The sequence below is a fragment of the Rhinolophus ferrumequinum genome, chromosome 23 (assembly GCF_004115265.2).
Source record: "Rhinolophus ferrumequinum isolate MPI-CBG mRhiFer1 chromosome 23, mRhiFer1_v1.p, whole genome shotgun sequence".
Classification (NCBI taxonomy): Eukaryota; Metazoa; Chordata; class Mammalia; order Chiroptera; family Rhinolophidae; genus Rhinolophus; species Rhinolophus ferrumequinum.
The window spans coordinates 25,101,877-25,117,549 of record NC_046306.1 but is presented as its reverse complement, the minus strand read 5'-3'; the positions used below and the strand labels follow the sequence as shown (position 1 = coordinate 25,117,549).

At 36.0% G+C, this 15,673-nt stretch overlaps 1 protein-coding gene across 3 annotated transcripts in view; it reads right to left on the bottom strand.

Annotated features, from left to right (window-relative positions):
• PTPRA (protein tyrosine phosphatase receptor type A) overlaps window positions 1-15,673 on the bottom strand; it is a 121,067-nt gene that overhangs the window by 49,618 nt on the left and 55,776 nt on the right. For all 3 annotated transcript variants that reach the window (XM_033095161.1, XM_033095163.1, XM_033095162.1), the window contains exons 3-4: window positions 5,766-5,844; window positions 4,933-5,262 (exon numbers count right to left, since the gene is read on the bottom strand). In XM_033095161.1, coding sequence (XP_032951052.1) covers window positions 4,933-5,262; window positions 5,766-5,844 — 409 coding nt within the window. The remainder of the gene's footprint in view (window positions 1-4,932; window positions 5,263-5,765; window positions 5,845-15,673) is intronic.

Sequence of the window (15,673 nt, the reverse complement as noted above, 5' to 3'; positions counted from 1 at the left end):
TTAACAAAGTAAGAAAATGGTTGAAAATTAAAAACAAAACCAAACTGCAAAATGCCTAAAAAAAACCCCCATAAACCAGTAAAATCAGTCTTGGCAGAATTCATCAACTCTCCCCCAATATCAGTCTCCTCTTCTTAAAAAAACAAAAAACAAAACACCAACTTTTTTTTTTTAGCTGAGCACAAAGCTGTCTAGCTAGAGACTACGTTTCTCAGACTTCTTTGTGCTAGGTATAGTTATATGAAGAATTCCAGCCAATGGGAAGTGAGCAAAAGTGATGAGGGTAACTTCTGGGTCACATCCTTCGGAAAGGAAATTATTTGTCCCCACTGCCTCTGTTCACCTTTCCCAGGAGCTGGAACCAGAACCCACTGATGAGAACCATCTCTGACCAAGCAGACAAGGATAATTTTATTGGGATTGTAGGGCCACAAGAAAAAAGAAACTTGGTCCCTGATAAAACAAAGCCCCCGCCTACCTCTGGAATGTAATTGGCAAAAGACACTTTTGCCTTAATTTAAGTCACTGAATTTTGGTGTGCCTTTTTCAGAGTAGCTTAAACTGCACCTTAACTAATACAACTACCTACAGGAACATATATGGGAAAAGGCTAAAGCTATGCTTATAAAAAATCCGTAGCATTAAATATATTAATTAACTGGGAAGAATGCAAATAAACAAATTAAGCATTCAGTTCACGAAGACAGAAAAAGCACACAATAAAGCTAAGAAAAACAGAAAGAAAAATAAAAAATAAATTAATGAAATAAAAATGAAAAAGACAGAATATACAATAGGAGGTACTTTGGAAGAAAAAAAGCAACAAATCATGAATCAGATAAATGGTTAGCCAACCTAAACAAGCACACACACACACACACACACAAACACACACACACTTAAAAACTAAACAAACAAAAATATAAGGCAATTATGAAATCTAGAAAAAGACTGTATAAGAAAAAAAAATCACATTTACCTCTAGCTCAGCAGGTAATATTACATAGTCATAGTAATATAAATACTGATTTTATAATATAAAATGCATAAATCAATATGGATTTAACCAATTACTATGATGTAACAATTATGGGAGGAATGGTAAAATGATGGTGATGTGTGTGTGTGTGTGTGTGTGTGTGTGTGTATCTTTAATATATACCGGGGGTGCCAAAAAAATGTACACATTTTAAGAGATGTTATCTATGTATTACTTTTCGAAGTTGAATTATGGTAGCAATGTGTAGTATGATGCTCACTCAAAAGATGGTGTTAATCAAATGAATGCAAGCTTCATTCATTGTATTACAATTATAATACAGTTTTTTCCTTTCTTAAAATGTGTATACTTTTTTTTTGCACATTCTGTACATATTAAGAAATGTTCTTATTGGGGTGGCCAGTTAGCTCAGTTGGTTAGAGCACAGTACTGGTAGCACCAAGGTTGCCAGTTATATCCCCACATGGGCCACTGTAAGCTGCGCCCGCTAAAAACAAAACGAAACAAAACAAAAAATAAAAAAACAAAAGAAATATTTATAGTTATGTAAGAAATTTATCTTGAGATGATTTTCCCTCAAGTCCATTCAAGTAATTTTGAAAACATGAACGAAATCCATTAGTTTTCTAGGTAAACTTCAATTCTTTCCATGAAGCTGAACAAAATACTGACAACTAACACTTACCAGAACATAGCGGAAATACAAAGGAAACACACAGGCCAATTTCACTTAGAAGTAACTTATGAACATCAATGTGAAAATCCCAAATAAAATAATATCAAACAAATTGCAACAGTTCACTCAAGAAAAATACAATACGGCCAACTTGACTCGTTTTTGCAAAAATGTAAATAGTTCAAAATTAGGAACTCTATTAATATGATTCACCACAGCATATGATAAAAAGAGAAAAAATTCATATAGATCTTGCTCACTGATACTGAACAGGCAACTGGCAAAATTCAGCATTCATTCTTGACACAAATGCCCTTTAAAACAGAAATAAAGTGATAAATATGTTTATCTCAACCCAAGAGTAAGGACCACGTTTAATGGAAAACCACTGCGAGCATCCTCCTCAGAGTCAGGTACAAAACAGCGCTGTCTGCTTTTACCACTGTTTCCTAACTTTGTTCTGAGGTATTCACCAATTTATTTAAACAAAAGGAAGAAGGAGGTCTAAAAATTAGGAGTAGATATTTGCAGATGGGATGATTTAAAGACTTATGATAATTTAAGAAAATTATGCCAAACACTAAGGAAATTTATTAAGATGACCAGTATACCTACAAAAATCAATAGCGTTATGTTGTACACCTAAAATTAAAATATTACATTCCAATTATATCTTAATTAAAAAACAATAGCCTTCATATCCCAACAGCAGCCAGTTAGAAAATATCATGGAACAAAATACTCCATTTATACTAACAAAAAACAAACAAAACCTTCAAAATATCTAGAAATAAACTAAACAAAACACGTGTGACATCAGTGGCAAAAATTTTAACACTTTCAAGAAATAGAAAAACACTACCAGTAAATGGACAACACCATATTCTTGGACAGGGAGACTTAAAGATCTCAATTGTCCCTGTTAATCTATAAATTTAACATTATCAACAAAAACTTTTTTCTTGTTATACAAGTTGATTCTAATGTTCATAAAGAAAAATAAGAATTACTAGCAAAATTCTAAAAAAATAAGATTACCAAAGTATGACTCACCAGATATTAAGTATTTTACAAAGTTACAATTATTAAAACAGTGGGATTCTGTACACCGACAGAGAAAAAGGTAAAAAGAAAATACAAATGCTGAGAAACAGAACTCAAATACATATGGGAAACTAAACATGTATCAGAATTCAATATATGACAGAAGTGGCATTTCGAATCAGTAAGAAAAAAACATAGATTATTCATTAAAGGGTATCAGGACAAGTAGTTAACCGCTTGGGAAAAAACAGATCCACAGCTCACACTTTACATGAGAATAAATTCCAAATGGGTCAAAGATTTAAGCACATACATGTATATATGCAAACATACAGAAAAAAGAAAAGTTTGGAGAAAAACATAAGGAAAATTATGTCAAAATACTGGAGTCAGGAAAGCCTTCCTATATATGATCCAATACCTAGAAAACATATAGCTAAACTGATAAATTTTTTAATTAAAAAAATTAAAAAATTGCTAATGATAGCTTCTACAATACAGAAAAGGTAGATGACAAACTGGGGAAAAATATTTGAAGATTTATCATAGGTAGGGAAAGGGCTCATTTCCCTAACATTTAAGAGCTTCCACAAATGAGTCAGAAAAGCCTGACATTCTAATACAGTTAATACATTTTATGTCTCAGAGGAGACTGAGACTACATTTCACTGGTGACTTTTATTCAATATCAGTAAAACACAAGGAATCCTTTAGGGGGTATCGGGATGTCACAGTCTGAAACCACACACCTTACTCATCACCACCATTTTACCAATCCTCCCATAATTGTTAGATAATAATTTTTGGTTAAATTAGTATTTGATTTATGTATTTTATATTATAAAATCAGTATTTCATCTTACTATGACTATGTAGTTTTATTACCTGCTGAGCTATAGGTAAATGTGACTTTCTTTTCTTGTACAATCTTGCTCTGGATTTAATAATTGCCTTCTATTTTTGTTTTAGTTTTCTATTTCCCTATTCAATTTTCTCTGTTTTCATCTTCTAAAACTATTATTTGAATATTGGACATAACCTGAATTAATTCTTTAATCTTCTTAATTTTATTTCCTATTGACCCTTGCTTTCAGTTTCTGTTTTTCTCCTTTTTAAAATAAACAAGTGCATATATACGTACGTATATTCCTTTTTCTTCCATTTATAACATAAATAATAAATATACTGTGTACATTTCTGCATATTGCTTTTTTCAGCTAGCCTAGCATAGTTGTTCTACATTAAAAAGGTGCTTCATTACATGGATATATATATATATATATATGCCGTAGTGCATTTATCCAGTCTTCCCGGTCAGGGTACGTTAAGGTTGTTTTCAGCAGACTCTTACAAACAATACAATTTGTCATTTCACGCATGTATGAGAATATTGGTAGGGTGAATTATTTTAAGGGTGCATTTGTAAACTGATGGATATTGCTAGACTTGCCTCTATTGGGAAATACATTCCAATAAGCAGTGTGTCAGATTGACTTTTTCTATACTCTCTTCAATGCAGTAAATTATCAAACTTTGGGATCTCTGCCAATCTGACAGGTGAAAAATTAGCATCTCAGTGTAGCTTTAATTTGCATTTCACTGAATGAGGTTGAGCATCTTTTCATATTTGGAAGGATCATATACGTTTCTTTTTCTGAGAACACTCTCTTGATATCCTTTGCCTAGGCTGGGCTGAAGCCCTGAACAAACTGACACTGCAACCCCGCTGTTTCCCTGGGCAACTCTTTCTAACCCCGCCCCTGGACACAGGCCTCCTACTCCATATCTAATTGTTTTGGACATCCAGACCCATTCTCCTTCCCATGGTCTCCATGGATCCCTTCCTTTTTAGGGCTAATCCTATTACTTTGCTTCTGTATCCTTTCATCTTCAGTCTCTTGCATCATTAATTAGCGCCTCTCTTACTCATATTTTCAACCTTCTTCTCTACCTCCCAACAAGATTAAACCTCCCCAATCTAACCAGGAAGCCATGCAAAGCAGGATATCCTCCAGAATCTTTCTTTTTTCCTCTTAACTCTATGTTAACCAGATATTCCTGAGAATTCCCTATATCTAGGTTTCATTATTTTGCTTGGGAAATTTCACTTATTTCAAGAAATTTTATGGCTAGAAAACACAAACAAAAATAATAAAAGGGTAAAGAAACTCAAAGAGCAAAAGAAAGAACAAACAGAAATGATCTCTAGTACCTGAAGGAGGGGAAGTTTTTACAGTGGCTGCTGCAGTGCTGGAATTCCCCTCCCAAGGTTCTGTTCTGGCATCTGTGAACTGGTTATCTGGAAGCCATGTTCCATTTGGTGAAATTGTAGTGACTACAGAATTGGTGCTTGGTATTCTTGTGGTCCCATTGTCAGAGTCTGAAGAATTGACAGTGGTTACATAGGTGGATCCCAGAGTAAGATTTGGGCTGAATGTTGGTATCACGGAAAAAGTAACTGCAGAAGTAGGATTTGAAGTTTTGGTCTCTTCTTTTACTGCCAATGTTTCAAAAGATCTTGCAACATCTACTGAAGGTGAAACTACAAACACCAAAAAAATAAGGAAACATCACATGAAGAATGCAATAGCTCAAAAGCTATGAGGCACAAAGCAACAAGTCTTAATAAGCTCTCAAACACCTGGAGACCAAATGAAGATCAGATGCTTGTGGGAGCGTGCGCGCGCGCGCGCGCGCGCGCGCACACACACACACACACACACAATTCTTAGTTCCTCAGAATCAATATATAGGAGTCTTAAATAGCAATTTTTTTTTTTTTTTTTACTTTTCAGGAATGAACACATGATCTCTTTATTTACTAAAGTAGTATGTATGTGGTTTATGTCGTAGTATATAGCATGGTATACAAAACAATGTTGAGTATTCACTACAACTCAGAGATTTCCAAAGCCATTTATCACTTTTAAGTAAAACTTTAATATTTTTTTTTCTTTAATACCGTCTATGTCTTCAATTTTGAGTTGTTAAATGTAAAAGTAAAATTCTACTCCAAATTATCAGCCTTATCAAATAACAATTTACCTGTGGTTGCATTGTTGGCACTGACATGTATCAGAGTACTGCCAAGCAGAAAAAGAATGAAGCAGGAATCCATGCTGACCTGGAAAACAGAGAGCTGTGTTAGGTAAGAATCTGTATTTTTATAACTATGTCCAAACTACTCACCAAAGGAGTATTTTGAGAAAAGTCTTCCCAGCTATTACAATGAGCACATGGGACCAATGATCTTTGGGGAGTCTGATATGCACATTTCCCAAGGGATTCAACTACTTAATTGAATCTTAATACAAATAAGACTTAATAAGAACAAACTTTTTTGAGCAGTGATTCTCAGCCTTGGCTGCACTTCAGAATGAGAAGTGTGGAGATGGTAAATTAACTGTGTGAATGTACTGCCCTTCAAAGCAGACATTATACAGCTGTCCAAAACCTTTATTCCACCTCAAACCGTATCAAAGGGCCGTGGCACATTCCCACCAGTAAGAGTGGCTCATGCGTCCACTCAGATTTCTGTGCGTTATACTGAGGTAGGTACTACGGAAATAATTGAGGAGCAATACACTCACAGGCCCTATCTTCCAGGGCACTACAGCCTCGAGGTAATTCAATATCATCGTGACTCTCCAAGGGAAGCAGAACCTGCCTCTCCTGAGGAAGAATGGGGAGATGTAGGTGGTTCACATATAACCCAGGAGTTTGCCTCTGGTACTAGCGGCCATGCCTGCCTAGCAGGGAAATGGGTTCAGGAGGTGGCCTTCCCAAGGTGCAGACACACAAGATTTGCCACTTTCCCACTCCTGCCACTTGACCATAATCCAAAATTGGGAAAGCATAAAATTCCCTCCATAGGGTTAGGAAACAGATTGGAAGGCTGATTACTGTATGTGTATATTTGTCTATTCTTGATAAATCAATAGGGAATAGTTTGGGGAAAAGTAATTATATATACCAAAATAATACGCAGGTTAAGTTGAAGAATTAAATGCTTAAAAACACATTTTAAAAGGGAATAAATAAATATTTATGTGAGCTCAAGATGAGGATTTTCTAAACATAAAGGCAATGTAAGAAATCACAAAGACTAAAAATGGAATACCTGCCAACAGAAAAAAATAAAAGCTTCTAAATATAAAAGAAATCAATTATAAACAATGTTTATGGATAGGAAGATGCAATATTGTCAAGATGTCAGTTCTTCCAAACTTGGTCTATAGATTCAAGGCAATCTCAATCAAAATCCTAGGAAGTTATTTTGTGGATATTGGCAAACTTATTTTAAAATGTACAGAGAGGCAAAAGACTGAGAATAGCCAACTTAATATTGAAGAAGACCAAAGTTGGAGAACACTGTGCGACTTCAAGTCTTACTATAAAGCAACAGTAATTAAGATAGTGCGGTATTAGTGAAAGAACAGACAACTAGATCAGTGCAACAGAAGAGAAAGCCCAGATACAGACCCACATAAATCCTGTCAATTGATCTTCTACAAAGGAACAAAGGCAATACTACAATGGAGCTTCTACAATGGAGCAAAGATAGTCTGTTCAAAAATGATGCTGTTCAAAAATGGAGCAAAGATAGTCTGTTCAAAAATGATGCTGGACATACAATGCAAAAAATATATATGTCCATATATATATACATATATATATATGGTCCATATATATATACATATATATATATGGACACAGACTTTATACTCTTCACAAAAATTAATTCAAAATGGATCACAGATCTAAATGTAAATGCAAAACTATAAAACCCAGAAGATAACAGAGGAGAAAATCTAGATGACCTTGGATATGGTGATGACTTTTTAGATACAACACACCAAAGGCATGATACATGAAAGAAATAATCAATAAGCTGGACTTTATTAAAATGAAAAACTTCTGCTCTGCAAAAGACAACATCAAGATCTGGCCTACAACGACTTCTTTCTTTACCTGAAGATAAAGGAAATATTGAAAGGAAGACATTTGATGACATTCAGGACATCAAGGGTAATACAACGACAGTTCTCATGGCCATTCCAGAAAAAAGAGTTCCAAAATTGCTTTGAAGGGTGGACTAGGTGCTGGCGTTGATGCATAGCTTCCCCAAAGGGGAGTAACTGATATTCAGCAATGAGGTATGTAGCACTTTTTCTGGAATGAGTTCATGAACTTAATTATCTGACCTCATATACCTCATTTTCTTTTTGTTTTTGAATCTCCTGTGTATGTGGGCTCATGTATGTAGGGTTTCCATGCATACATCTGTAATTAAATTTGGTTATTTTCTCTTATTAATGTATCTCATGCTGATTTAATAATTAGACCAGCAGAAAGAACCTAGAAGGGTAGAGGAAAGATTCTTTCTTCTCAACACTGGTAAGAGTCACATGAAAAGAATACAAATCCTGGTGGGACTACCAATTAGCCTATAATAACAAATTCCTTTCCAGAACGATTATACAAGAAACTTAAAAGTTTTCTGGTGCATTTTGAAGGTTCTATTCTGAAGTAAATGTAAATAACCTGAAACCCGGAATAAAATGATATAGAGATATTCATTAAGCGGAAAAGTGGAAACAATCCAAATACCCAATAGGGAAAATAGGAAAAAGTTGAAATAAATAATACTTATTTCAACTACTCAAATTGTTGCTATTTAAAATGCTATATTTAAAAAGTTTTAAAAAATGGAATAAGCTTTAAAAAAGAAACCAAAAAACTCTCTAATTTTCTTTCCAATATCTGTCCTATTTTTTTTCTCTATTTAACCAAGAAAACTTGGTATCAGTTCAATCTCTCCCTTGCTAATATCCTAAATTCCTTTCCTATATTGTTCTATTACACCTACATGGGGAATTAAAACCTCAACCTACCCCCACGCCCCCCAAAAAAACCCAATCCTGAACTAATCCTACTGTCAGCCTTACACTCGAACTGCTAAATACTGCTTAAGAAAATCCAACAACCTGTAAGGTTGATTTCACTATTTTTGTCTCAGTGGAACTCTGAATACCTTCTGCAATCGTTCTGTATTTCCCTTCTACTTAGCTCTCTCTCCAATTGTCCACAGCAGTGATTTAAAGGGACCTCCTCTCCTCTGCAGCCATCTTCTCCCACACGCCTTGGATATTGGCCTTGGCTTCACTTCAGAGAAAACAGAAGCCATTGGTCTGTGACACTCTTAACTCCCAGTCACCGTATTTACAAATTTCCTCCTTTTCTGCAATTCCTTCTAAGAATCTCAGTCCATTAGAAGGAACCTTATCCTATATATATAGATCCTCCACCACCATCTCCTAGATTTAATTCCTCCCTTTCATAACAGCATTTAAACACAAGAATTTGTCAAAAAACAACAACAAAAAAAACACACACCAAGAACTCCTTTGAATCTACATCAGTCCTCCAGCTAGCATTCTCTCCACTCCACTTTGTGGCCAATTTCTAGAAAGAGTTGTGTCCATGGCAATCTGGCCTCTTTTTTCCACCATTCCATTAAAACTACCTCCGTATTTTAAAAGAATGAGCTCTTTTAAAAATATTTCCAACTCATTTACAAAGGTCTAATTTCCCTAACATATAATAAAGGACTCCTACTAAGTAATTAAAAAGGGGATCAACAAATCCAAAAGAGAAATAGGCAAAAGATATGAAATAGACAATTCACAGAAACCAAACATTTCTCTTCAATATATGAAAAGATGCAAAGCCTCACGCATGATCAGAGAAAACCAAATTAAACCTATACTGTGATGTCATTTTTCAACTATCAGACAGAAGCAGAGAAAAAATTTGAACAATACTGCACCTGCAAGGGTTTGAGGAAACAGGTACTCTCATACGATCTGTAAATATTTATCAAGATTATGAAAGCACAATCCCTTTGACACAATTCCACTTGAGAACTTTACAGATATACTCATTTTTAAAGTGACCTATGTACATGGTTATTCAATGCAGCATTGTTTGCAATTAAAAAACTCCAAAAATAACCTAAATATCAATAGAAGGAAACATGATTAAATTATGGTATATTCATTTAATGTAATACTATGCAGCTGTTAAATGAATGAGAAGGCTCTTTAAAGATCCATTTTAGTATACAAGACAATCTTTGATCTTGAACTATCTTAAAAATAAGTTTTACAAAAAATTAAAAGTCACAGTCGGGGGGGAAGCCTATTGGTATTTCTTTCTCTCACCCTTCCTCCCCACCACACACGCGACATACAGACACCCTCTTCGTTAAATCCCTCTACCTTTCTGTCACATCTGATTTACTGATACCCCACACCATCCCAAATTCATCTCTTCTCCGCACCTCTCTCTGAACTGAGGATTTTAAAAGTTGGTTCTACAATGAAGGTCTAGCCTCAATATGGATGAACAGTTAAATGGTTTGAATCCAAGGGAAGTATGTATTACCAAATGTCAGAAGGAAACCAGTCCTGCCAGCTGTAGTCTGCACAATGCCAGAAATCCTGTGCACACGTTCTAATAGTGGGAATGGTTCCACCTTGTCACAGGATGATTTTTAGGATGATCTACTATTTGTGATATTTTAATTTTATTTTAAAAATTAGTTTGTCTGACAGCTTCTTATAAAACTTAATAAACACCTACTTTATGATCCAGCAATTCTGTTCCTATATACTCGTTTTTACCCAAGAGAAATAAAAACATCATGTCCACAAAAAGACTAGTACAAGAATGTTCATAATAAAACACTGCAAACAACACAGGTAACCATCAATAAAAAAATATATAAACAACGTGATATTTTCTCATAATGGAATATTACTCAGCAATAAAAAGAAAAGAATTACTGATACACACAACAGCATGGGTGAATCTAAAACACATCACGCCAAATGCAAAAAAGCCTTATGTGCAAGAGTGTATACAATGTATGATTTCATATATATGAAATTCTAGAAAAAGCAAAACTATGGTGAAAAATATCAAAACAATGGTTGCCTGAAAACAGACAGGATTTACTGGAAAGGAACATGAGGATTCTTCCTGGAAAACAGTAATATTCTGTATCTTGACAGGGAATTGGATTGCATGGTATATGCATTTTTCAGAACTCACTGAATGGTAACTTAAGATTTGTGCATTCACTGTATATAAATTTTACCTCCAAAGACTCCAGCCATTAACAAATATTGTAAATGATAATTTAAGTATTGGTTAGCGTACTGATATATGTAATTTACTGAAATACATTAAAAACAATATGAATAGAGGGATGGACAGATATGTGGTAAAATAATTATAGTAAAATGTTAACTGTAGAATCTAGGTGGTGGGTATAAAATTCTCTCAATTTTTATTTATATTTGAAAATTTTTGTAATAAAAGGCCGATAAAATAATCAGCTCAGGGAGAACTGGCATTTTCATGGTATTGAATTTTATAATCCTGGGACATAGTATTTTCTCCATTTATTCAAGTTTTTATGGTCCTCAAAGTGTTACTGTATTTTTTTGTCCTATTTGTAATATTTCTGGTGAAAATATTTAAGTTCTACTCTTTTAGCAAATTTCAATTATACAAGACAGTGTTACCAACTACAGTCACCATGTTTTACATGAGCTCTCCAAATCACTGCATCTTCTAGCTAAAATGAATGGAATCTTTTAATGTCATTTATTAAAACATTACTTTTGTTATATAGGAAAGATAGTTGGCCTGCTCCCCTTAACTGCAATTATGACCTACTTTAAAAAAAAAAAAAAAGTAAAGCATGCTCCTTACAAGGAGCAAACAGAACAGAGGAATATACTTATAAAGCAAACTACGAGGTGTGATCAAAAAATATGGTGAATGATCAAATTAAAATTTGTATCACAGCAAAACTCACATTGCCATTAATCCCCCTCAAAATACTCCCCCTTGCTTTGAACACACTTATCCCATCGTTCTTGCCACTTTCTGAAGCAGTTCTGGAAGTCCTCTTTCGTGTGTTTAGTTGCGCTGTCGTGGCTGCCTCAATGTCCTGAATCATTTTGTCTTTAGGGAGGAGCCAGAAGTCGCCCGGTGCCAGATCCGGTGAATAAGGTGGATGAGGACACACTGTAATGTTTTCTATTTGACAGAAATTGCTGTGCCAGGAGTGATGTGTGACATGGAGCCTTTCTGTTGTGATCAAAACATACAGTGAACGCTGCTGCTGAGTGCCATCCAATGGAAAGGCAGGATCTTCAATACGGCAAGCAGCGCATAGAAACTTAGTGACAGTGTGTGACAAGTTTCAGCTTGTTTGGGGCAGTCAGTCGGGTGTGAGCTACATTTGAGGGAAGGTGTGTTTAAAGCGTGCTGTAAATCATCCTCCATCATGACAGTGCTCCGTGTCACACATCGCTTCTGGTATATGGCAATTTCTGTCAAATAAAAGCATTATGGTGTGTCCTCATCTACCTAATTCACCGGATCCAGCACTGGGCAACTTCTGGCTCTTCCCCAAAGTCAAAATGATTCAGGACATCGAGGCAGCCACAACAGCGCAATTAAACAAACTCACGAAAGAGGACTTCCAGAACTGCTTCAGAAAGTGGCAAGAACGATGGGATAAGTGTGTTCAAAGTGAGGGGGAGTATTTTGAGGGGCATTAATGGCCATGTGTCTTTTACATGTGTCTTTTTATAATTATTTTTTAAAATTTAAACAGTCATCGTATCATTTGATCACAGCTCGTATGTCTCATTCATCTCCTGCCAGTCTCATTTCCCAAAAGTGATCACTAAATACTTTCCTCTATGTCCTTTAGAAATTTCCTATCCTATACCAGCATATACCTACACATTTAAAACATTATAAATAGGACATTACACATTCTGTCTACTGCTTGCATTTTTACTTAAATAATACATCCTGGACCTCATCCACATCAACACGGCTAGCTACCTTTCTTTTCGCTGGCTGCGCAGTGTTTCATCATATGGATATATCAACATTATTCTAACCAGTCTTTGTTTGCTCTTGTTAAGTATGAGTTAACTGTATAGGACTTCCTCCCCTATCCTACACATCATTTTTGATTAGGCAACAGTGGTCTGAGTAAATACAGAATTACATATTCCAGGAAACACAAAATAATGGAAGAAACTCAAATTTATACATTGTTCATTTTTCAAAAAGTACTCGTGAATCATAAGCCTTTGATTAACTGTGAATGTAGACTAAGGAACTGAGCAGGGAGGCTTTGGGAGATGAGTCATCAAGTCTGGGCAGTTCCCTAATGTTCTCTCTCCTACCCCACCACACCCAGACAAAAGGCCAATATACAGTCTTTATTTCATGACAAAAACATTTTTTTACTTAAAAATATTGTTCCCACTGCACATACATTAGGGTACTCAGTCCGGAAAGTTTAACATTCAACTAATGGAGGAAAATCAAGATTCCATTAGCAACACTTAAAAGCCCTAAGATAAATGATAAAGGAAGTGCTAAAAAATTATAGCTGCTCTTTTCCTGATACTTGAGTGTCTAAGAATATTTCCCAAATTTCCTTCAAATTCAAATTCAGCATAGTTGAGCTGAGGCATTCTCCAGGGATACATGCAGAGGCTCTGAATTCTGCAGTAGGGACGTGGCTGGTGGTGCCCAATGGCTACTAAAATCCACTCACACTTGCCTGCCCATCTCAAAGCCCGGCTGCACCGAGCACTTCCTGGGCCTCCTCTCACTTCCTCCTCCCCGTCCCTACAATGCTGACACTGGTGTTACCACAACTTACCATGTTGTGTACCTTTGTAGGGGTTGGGGAGGTTGAACTGCAGAAACCTTGAATGTTCAATTCATAAGCAATTGATTATACCGGCTCCCACACATATTAGGGGTAAATTATGTGAATATATATCGTGTGCCACAGATGAAGGAACCACTCACAGACATTTTCTGGCTTGTGGCCAAAGAGAAACACTTCTTGCCCAGACACACACTCCTGAAGACACACACAGAACCTGAAGTTCTCAGAGACATGCCATCCTCACCTCAGAGCAAGCAGAGGAAGAAGAACAAAGAAAACTGGGTGCTAAGGAGAACATGGCCATTCCTCAGCTGGGTGTGGACAAGTGACTAAACTGTGGCCAAAGAGACACCAGATAAAGTGTGCTATGAGATCTGTAGGGAGGTGACTTAAAAAGGGGGGGCGTTTCCTTTCCCTGCGCTTCCCCCTGGAATTTGCAATTTAGACGTGCTGCTTAGAGCCCTCCCCTTAGTTCTGGTCCTGGAAGGACCCTGAGGATGGCAGAGCTAGAAAGGGACTGAGTTCTCCAACGACAATGCAAATTGCCATACCAGCCCCTTCTTACTTTCAGATTTCATATAGATGAGAAAGAAATAAAGTATTATTTCTTTATTATTATTCCCAAACTATTATTCCCAATCCTGATACCACTAGTTATAAAGAGGAAGACTTGCGATGATCCAGGAATGGGAATGATGACGGTGCTCTGGAATGCATTTTTCTCAGCCCTCTTGCTAGTAAGTACAACACTGTACACATTTGCTAAAGAAAAAACATGTTACAAGGAGTCAACATTATGAAGTCCCCACTAGCAAAGGAGAGTTCAGGCAATCTGCACATCCCCCAAAGTTTACACTTTGGCTGTGACAGCTTTCATTCAGAGTCCATCTATTCAAAGGCTGCATTCGCTATTCAATACATTAGTACTGATAAAATATGATCAAGTATCAGGTACGTATTATCTCAGTAGTTTTTGGCATTTGATCTCAGTTAAACCTCACAGCAACTCTATAAGCTAAATACTCTTTTTCCTCTCATTTTGCAGATAAAGAAATGAAATATGGTTACATAGCGGGTAAATCATGGAAGTAGAATTCAAATCTAGGGCTACCTGACGTTTCTTCACATATCTTATCACCATGTGAGTCTTCAAAAGCTTAAAGACTAATACAAAAATCTCCCTAATGCCAACTAAAACCAATCAATGATTATTTCCACTTTACAGATTTCTAAACAAAAGGGTAATGATTGTTTTAATGTGCTCGCGTTAATCAACCACTGCTTTTCAGCTATTCAATATCTGACTATCTGACTATGCAAGTATTAGTGCTGATTTTAAGTAAGCTCACCTCTTTTGCATAGAGGAAGCTCCCTATGGGAAAGATACATATTCATCTCTCAGCCTTACTGAGGATGTCTCCCAGGTGTGGGAGAAACAAAGAAGTACGTGGCAGCTAGGAGTGTCAAGCTGTTCAGATTCTCTGATTTGAGGAAAAGAAACCTAAAAGGACAGTTCAGTTCTTTCGGCTAATTATTCATTCAATCAACATTATGTTATTTGCATTAAGAATAAAAACTATTTTTACAACTAGATTGCCCAGAGCAGGCAGTGGTACTAGGCCTTCTATACACTTTACCCCACTTAATCCTCACAATCACTTTATGAGTCAAGTATTGTTTTTCTATTCTACAGAGGAAGAATCTAAAGATCACAGAGGTTAAGGAATCTGCTCAAGGCCACATACCTAATAAATAGCTATTATTAATAGGATTCAAACTCAGGGCTTTTAAAATTCCAAAGCTCACGTCACTCCCTTCATGCTTCCCCAGATATTGGGAATAGAGACAGACTAGATATGGATACTGTCATGAAGCAAGTAGCTCACTAACCAGTAGTGAGATACAAAAAACTATTCAAAGCCTGAATTAACACCTGCCATAAATGATGCTGGCCAATTAATATTAAAGTAAGTGGTGAAACTGCAGACCAGAGAAGGAATTTTCAGGGGAAGGTAATGCTTGAACTGAACTTGGGAGGATAAAGAGTAGTTTGCCAAGAGAAGGGTCAGAAACAGTCTTTCAAGCAGAGAGGATTTAGAAACTTGAAAAAGCCTATCTCGTTCCAGGAATGGCAAAGAGCTGGGGAAGGGCATCAAGCAGGACGTCAATAAATGTT